This window comes from Chenopodium album, chromosome 6 (genome assembly GCF_948465745.1).
Source record: "Chenopodium album chromosome 6, dcCheAlbu1.1, whole genome shotgun sequence".
In the NCBI taxonomy this organism is placed as follows: Eukaryota; Viridiplantae; Streptophyta; class Magnoliopsida; order Caryophyllales; family Amaranthaceae; genus Chenopodium; species Chenopodium album.
Window position 1 is genome coordinate 9,478,715 of NC_137839.1, and position 8,158 is coordinate 9,486,872.

General features: G+C 32.1%; 1 protein-coding gene across 2 annotated transcripts; it reads left to right on the forward strand.

Annotated features, from left to right (window-relative positions):
* The first annotated feature begins 1,155 nt into the window (after positions 1–1,155).
* LOC145634551 (nuclear transcription factor Y subunit A-3-like) lies at positions 1,156–7,958 on the forward strand. 2 transcript variants are annotated; one of them, XM_081685976.1, is made up of 8 exons: positions 1,156–2,084; positions 2,953–3,030; positions 4,866–5,186; positions 5,508–5,617; positions 5,697–5,768; positions 6,524–6,691; positions 7,226–7,412; positions 7,500–7,958. In XM_081685976.1, the coding sequence occupies exons 3-8, from the start codon at positions 4,940–4,942 to the stop codon at positions 7,568–7,570; spliced, it is 855 nt and encodes a 284-aa protein (XP_081542102.1). In that variant the 5' UTR covers positions 1,156–2,084; positions 2,953–3,030; positions 4,866–4,939; the 3' UTR covers positions 7,571–7,958. The 2 variants fall into 2 exon arrangements, with proteins under 2 accessions (XP_081542102.1, XP_081542101.1); XM_081685975.1 differs by having other exon boundaries at positions 7,226–7,958.
* The last annotated feature ends 200 nt before the right edge of the window (positions 7,959–8,158 follow it).

Below are 8,158 nucleotides of genomic sequence, written 5' to 3' on the forward strand. Positions count from 1 at the left end.
AAGCTAATAATCCTTTCATTCTTATTAAATCAGTGCAACTTTTGCTTTAGGATGGTCCACCATCACCAACTTTGAATTTATTTTTTTAGTTAAGATAGTTTATAAAATTTTAGGTAATTTGAATTACTCATCCGTTTTAAATTAATTGACAAGTTGGACTTTTTTTACATAAATAAAATAAGCTATTAGATAGGTATTTATATAAAATTAATTGCAAGTTAGTGCATTGGCATGTGTGTAAAGTTTACATGTGTGCCCTATTCTTTTGAGCTTCTTGGCACAGCAGAGTAGAGCAAAGCCAAGCCGATCAGAGCAGGTTTCATTATTATTATTGTTGTTATTAATATTATTATTATTATTATTATTATTATTATTATTATTATTTATTGTAATTATTTATTATTATTATTAATATTATTTATTATTATTATTATTATTATTATTATTATTAAAATTTCAAAAAACCAACAAGGTCAATCAATTTACAAGAAATTGGTGGGGTGTCGAGATACAATCTGGCCCCCACCCCTCTAGCTATAGCAAACCCGATCCTGCTGAAGATGTGAGCTGCTGCACGAGCACCAATATCCTGAGTCTCAGCGAACGCCTGAACCCGCTTCAGTAACGCAATAGCATCCTTCTCTGATTCCCCCAACGAAGAAAAGAAGAAAGGAAGAAAACCATAGTCAATAGCCCTGCAACGCACCCCATACTTGCCTCGCTTCCGTTGAGCCGCCGCCGACACAACACGACCAGGATCGAAGTTAGACAACCGCGATTGCGTCAAAGGTGAAGACCCCGTCAAGTCAATGCATACATCAAGGCCTCTATCCCAGGAATAAAGCAACACATCTGCTGGTCGAAGAGCGCCGTCGTTCCCTCCAGTCAACCCAACATTAACCTTCTTTCGAGCATAAATCCCAGACCGAAAACAAATATCAACAAGGGTGTCACGTACAACGCTATGCCGATGTTTAATACCCACCATCCCAACACAAGACAATGCATGATCTCCATAATTATTATTATTATTATTATTATTATTATTATTATTATTATTATAGTTACTAATACTACTACTACTACTATTACTACTACTACTACTATTATTAATACTCAAAGAGTGTCAACTAAAAAAGAAAGAAGTAAATTATTTTCTACTCATTCCTTTTAAACCGTGAAAACCCACCAAATAGGCAAATACTCGTATAACCTTATTTCGGGTATAGAAGTTGTAGAAGATTTTTTTTTTTTTTTTTCATAATAGTAATAATTTACATAGAAAGATTTTTTTTTTTTTTTTTTTTAAAAAAAACATTGAAGAAACAACAAACAAGATTTTTCATGATATTTGAGAATAGTAATTTTACACAGTAGAAGAAGATATTTTTTCTTAATTTTCTCCCTTTTTCAATTAAAAAAAAAACCACGGGAAAAATGATTTGAAAATGGTTAAAAAGTCACCATTAACCAAAAACTTAAGATAAGAATGAGTAATGACAACAACAGTAACAAATGGCGCGACATTTGATGATTCAGAAAAAGACGTTATACGGAGTAATTACATTTTCTTGGGAAACGACAAACTCCAAATTAAGATAATTATTTTAATTTATTTTATACTGAAAATTATAAAATGCACCACTGTCTATGTCACAGTCATCAGTCCCCCTCTTTTGCTTTACTATTTTCTCCTCCTCCTTATTACTGTCACATTCACACATTTTCTCTCTCCTCTTTTTATTTTTTTATTTAATGAAATAAAATATTTTATTTTATTATGATTAATTAATTTATTTAAAGTAGTTAGTGTAGTGTAGTTTGATGATCAGTTGGTAATTGGGGCACCATCATTTATGAGGGTCACTACTCTAACTAGTCTTTCCTCTTTTCCTAGCTAAACAAACTCCAATAGAATTTAGAGAGAGAAATTTAAATCCCCAAAAAAAAAAAAAAAAAAAAAAAATTGTAGAGAGAGAAAGTCTAGAGAGAGAAAGAGATGGGATTGGGGGTTTCAAGGGGGGAAACATGCCCAACTTGAACCCAGCACCTCTATTCTTTGCTTCCTTCTTCAGATCCCAAAGGTCCTTCCTTTCTTTTCTTTTTTTCACTTTTTTTTAGCAAGATTAAATTTTTAATTCATTTTTTTACTTTTTTTTGACTGAAAATTTTAAATTTCAGCCATTTTTTCATCTGGGTATGAAATTTTTTATGGTGTTCATATTTTTACTGCATGTGGGTTTATTTGGATCATTACTGTTATAATTTCTGTTATTGAAGAACAAGGAAGAAAAGAGAAAGTTTTCTTTTATGGTAAATTAAAAAAAAAAAATTAATCTTGTTGTTTTGTGACTGTTATGTGTTTCTCTACTATTGGTGGGTTTTGTTTTCTAGAAATTTCCATATTAGGTGTTGATTTATTTGGATTGTTGCTTTTTGGGGGTTAGTTTTTGTTCATATTTTTTTACCCCTTTTATATTTATAATAACATAAATAATTAATAATACTGGTATGATTTAATTTTTTTCCCATTTATGGTATAAGTTTGTTGTAATTTTTTTTTTTTTAAATCTATTTTGGGGTTTGATCATTATTTTCTTCCAAAGTCATAGGGGGTTGAGTTTATGTCAATAGGTTGGTTGAGATTCTTTGTCAATTGTCATCCTTTTTTTTGAGTCTCTTTTTATGGTATAATGTGATTGGGCTTATTTTTGTACGGACTGTTCTTTTTTTGGAATCTTGGTTTTTCATTAGCTCTACCTTCCTTACTATCTTCTTACCAGTTTTGGTAGGGAAGAAAATTCATATCTTTGAGTCATCCTATGTTTTATTTTGGTTTATATTGTTATATAAATAATCTTGCTCTTGTTATTGGATAATTTGCATGCAAATTTATTGTAGTATGTTTAGCTTTCTTTTGGCTGATAATTGTTGTACTTAATTAACTTGCAGCTCGTTGAGTGTTGGGTGACCGAAGCTTGCTCGTGTTCGTGTTTGTGTTTGTGCTCGTGTTTTTGTTTTTCTTTTCAGGTAAAAATTGTTGAATGTTCATGTCATTCAATTGTTGTGAAGGTGTGCATGGTTGTTTTATGCGCAATTGTTGTATGCGCCTTTTACATTCATTTTTCTGGATTGGTTAATACTTTGTATTTAAGAAGAAAAACATATATTTGGATGCAAAAATTGCGGATTTGTATGAAATATGTGTACAATTGTACACAAAGTCGTTACTCTTACTACATCAGTTCATGACCTTGAACTAAGTGAGTATCTTAAAGTTCGAGGTGTTGTTATATACACCCGGGTGTACCGTACACCAATGAGTATGTTGACTTTGAACTTAGTGAGGATATGCTTGAAGCTCAAGAGAATGTTATATACACCCGGGTGTATTGTACACTCATGAGTACATGCGGGTGTACCGTACACCCATGTATATATACACCCGAGTGTACTGTAAACCTGTAAACCTTGATTATTTATTTTTATTTTGATGATTGTTTTTCATTATTTATTTTTATTTTGATAATTGTTTTTCATTTATCATTAAATAAAACAGCAAAGACTAACCTTAGATAAGTTGTTTTTCAATAACTCTGCTACTCCTCTGACATGTGTTGCGTTTGAAGTTGATGTGTTTTACACAATTATTTTTAGAGTATAATTTATTTGGATGTACAAGTTATCTGAATTATCGAGTTTTGTGTCCATATTTAGGAGTGTGATTTTACTTCTTGAGTTTGTTTTGATTCAATTTGACCGAAGAGCAGCCTTACTGATTTGGTCAATCTTGTGTGCATATCCCTGAAAGTCATTGAAGTTCGTTGTTGAATGAACTTGCTTGTGGTGTAAATTCAGCATCTAAATGTTTCTGTTTCACATTTGTTCTGCTTTATATTCTGTTACCTTTCATTTACTTTGAAAATTGTTTCGTCAAATTTGGATTTTAGACAGGAAAACAACTTTCAGAATTATATTTTTATTCTTAATTGCCTAACGTATAAACTAAGAAACTCGATTAGATCATCACCATGGGTGAGACTCTATTGGGGTGTAAAAAACCTTTATCTCCAATGGTGAGACCTGATGTACGAATACTGACTTGTTTTGTTGCTCCAATGTGCCTTGTTAAAAAGATAATTTTCATTTATTTTCAATCATTTGAAAGATGTTCTCAATTGTGTTGGTTGTTCTTGCTTTGCCTATTTATCCCATGATATGTTAGATTTGGCAACCCTCTCTCGTCTCAAGCCCCCTATCAAAGATGCTCTTCTGCCAACATGGATGAGCCGTTTGTATCCTTGTATGTAGCTATCATTGAGGCAACATGATGAGTTTAAGGGGATTGAGGTGTGTTCAATTAGTGAAACACTATGTTACATGGCCTCTTCATTTCTACTCATATGACATTTAGACACTTCACTTTTTATCAAAAAAAAAATATATATGAAATTTTTTCATAAAATAGTCAAGTTGGACACTTAAACACATATTTGTATCGGACATGGGTACCCGAGTCTATGTAACACAAGTGAAACAACATATTACTCTTGTATATTGGGGGTGAAGCGGCGAGGCGGTGTGGAGACAGTAGACAAATACCTAGGAATGGATTTTTTTTGGTTTCTTTAGATTTCCTACAAATGTCTTTGTATGTTTATGCGTTTGTTTTCTTTATCAGATTTTGCACCATAGACATACTTTTATGTTTTATCAAGCCCTTTAATTTTATTTGTCACGAATTGAATTGTGGAGAAAGGAGGAAGGCTTTGATGTTGAATCTTAAAACAAAACATCTTATGTTGATAAACTAATTAGTAAAATTCGTGCTGATTATTTGATAGGAATTTGCTCGTTTTTTGCAGGTCTAATCTTATCTGCCGGTTGTAGTGAAACCACTCACTTAGAATCTGTCTTGGTTGCGTGCTAATTTATCCAAATGTCCAATTTATTTATCAATTACCCTCCACATTGGAATTCAGATGACCAGAGAATGTCTGAATCTCTATCGAAGGGTTTGAGCTTGAAAATGGATTCCCCACCTCAACTTCATCTCAATGCAAGGTCATTAGGATTTCATTTGCAAGATCAAGACTCACCTTCGAGTCAATCAACTCAGTCAAACCATGATATGACTACTAATGCCGGAACCAATTCTCAGGACCAATGCATGTCATCTGAATCTGGTATTCTTTGTTTCATCCTTTCCTTATCCTTTCCTTTGTATTCTTTGTTTCTATCCCTTTATCTTTCTCATTTGTTGCTGGGGGTGATGTGGTGATGAATTTATAGCGATTTGCATATTTAGTAAAGAAGTAGTACATGTGAAGCTTGTGCAAAATTTATCTCATCTCCTAATTAGTACTCCGTGTGTCTTTGGATGTATGTCTACTGTCTAGTGGTGTGTTAATCGTGCTCTTTTTGTATGTTTGTCTAATGGAGTGTCAATCTTCCAAGTGTACCCTCATAATGGTATCATGCTTTTCATCTTTTTTTTTTTTTCCTAGGTCAAGAAGTTAATTGTGGCAAGAACCTTGGTCAAATGAAACCAATGTACCTAATGGGTCACCCAGAAGCTGGTTTTAATATTGGTCAAATGGATTACAACCGTGCAATGGTAAGCCGTGATTGTTTTTGTTTTCATCTTTTTTTTTAATGATAGGAAGATGCTGAGAGTACTGTATTCCTTTTGGCAGGGATGTATGCCTTATCCTTGTGGTGATCCCTATTACAATGGAATACTGAATACATATGGGACAACACCCATTGTAAGTTTATTTTCATTTAAATGTTTTTTTCATGCTATTTTATACTTCGTACTTGTTTTCATAATTATACATAATGTCTCCATTTCTATGTATGGATGTATATATTTAGTAGTGGCGAGGGTAAAATCCTTACTAGTAGGTGCTAGGTAAATTAAAATCAAGTTTTATATTGCACATATATTGCATATGAGCTTCAATATATAAATTTGAAATTTCTACAAATTATCATATTGCATTCCTTAAATAGTAAGTTAATTGTAAGTTGTTATTTTAATGATGAATTGTTTGCTATATATATATATATATATATATATATATATATATATATATATATATATTGGATAGAGTTATATATTGGATAGAGTTTAGTGGAGTCAAATTGACTCCATTTTAACGGTGATTAATTAGATTACCTAAAGTTTGGACACTTTGACGATGAGAGTTTTATAATGTGTTAACTTATGGTAGTTTGGTTAGACATAAGAAGTATCTGTTTCTATAAAGTTATAATTTCAATGGATTGAAAGTACTAAAAATTGTTTGTTAAATACATCCACTCCTCGACATTTATAGAATAAAGACTTGTGTATTAGTTACCACCTGGTTTTCTACTATGTCAATTGATTAATTATTATGTATAGATTATGCCATTATGCCACATTCTGAGTTCAATATCAATTTACACTTGGGTTAAATTAATACTCTCTCTATAGAATCTTGAGAACTAATTCTTTTCTTTACCTTGTATTAACTAGATTCAGCCCCATATGATGAGCATGACAACTACAAGAGTCCCATTACCTCTTGATATATCTGAAGATGAACCCATATTTGTCAATGCAAAACAATACCATGGCATTCTAAGAAGGCGACAATCAAGAGCAAAGATGGAGGCCCAAAACAAGCTCATTAAAGCTCGAAAGGTAAGATGTTTCTCCGGCTCTCTTGAATTTCTATTCATGTTCAAATGTTATTCTTCACACTGGATTAGTTGCAATGACTTGTGGTTATGTCAATGGATACAATATATACACTCACATAATAGATTATTCATAATTGTGCTTTCCACTTGTTATGTAGAGGATGTTGACTTTTTATTTTTTTTTTATAATCACCTTCCTATTTTTTTTTAACATAACGCGACGAAATTATATTAATGGCTTAAAGCCTTAGAGATTATATTACAACAAAAGCTGAAATCCCTACATACATGGCTAGTAAGGGGATTCAGAAAATGCTTCCTACCCGTTACACCAACAGAAAGAACATTGTTGGCAGTCCTAATTACAACAGTATAATCACCTTCCTATTACTTACAAGCTTATAAGATAATCCAAACATGATCAACTTTATTATTTTAATAATATGATAGCTATTAACGGACATGATAAAGTAGTATATATGATTATTACTTAAATAAGGAAACTAACTGATAATTCTTTTCATTGTTTGGGCAGCCTTATCTTCATGAATCAAGGCATCTTCATGCCTTGAATAGGGTGAGAGGATCAGGTGGTCGTTTCCTTAGTACAAAGAAGCAACAACAATCCGACTCAACCTCTAATAGGAACCATTCAATCTCTGGCTCGAATGCATATAATAACATGGTGTTTGAATCCCACCAATCACAATGCATGGCAACAGGTACCTCAAGCATCTCCACCACCAATGGCAATTCTTTTTACCAGCAACAAGACGGTGGATTCTTAGGCATTTCTTCTTCACATACAGGTGGAGCAATGCAACACAATGGAGGGTTTATAAACAACCCGAACCAGCATCAGGCTCCCGTGGTCCGGTGAAATTGAAAGGAGCAACCAACACATCGTGACTAGGCAACTCATCCTTGGCTTTTGAAATACTTCATATTATTCTTGCTTGTATTAGCCTTCTAGCATTGATTTCATATGCTATGAATGATTTTACCGTGTATTTAAAAGTTTTGAGTGTCCAAAATATTTGATATGAATAATATTTTGGCATTCTTGATCGTGTCAAAGTTTGTTAAAACTTAGTATCAAAACTATTTGGACATCAATTTGGTATCTTGTAATATTGTTAAGCAAACCATTCTAGTATTCCCTCTGATTAGGAGGGCAATCTTATTTAAATAATAATTATAAATGTTGAAACTAACCTATGTTTTTTGTTTTTCGTTTTTTGAAAGGTATATTTTTTTTTTAAACGATGCTTTTGGTGTATATCTTACCATATAATTGTCCAATCGTCAGTCAAATTAAAATCAATTTGTGGAAACTTTAAACTTAATTTTGGGTAATAAAAATTACAGGGTAAAAAGAAAGGATTTATATTTTTAAATTTGTAAAAAAAAATCTAGGGTAACTTTACTTATAATAAATCAGTATTTGTATACATGCAACATATGTGTG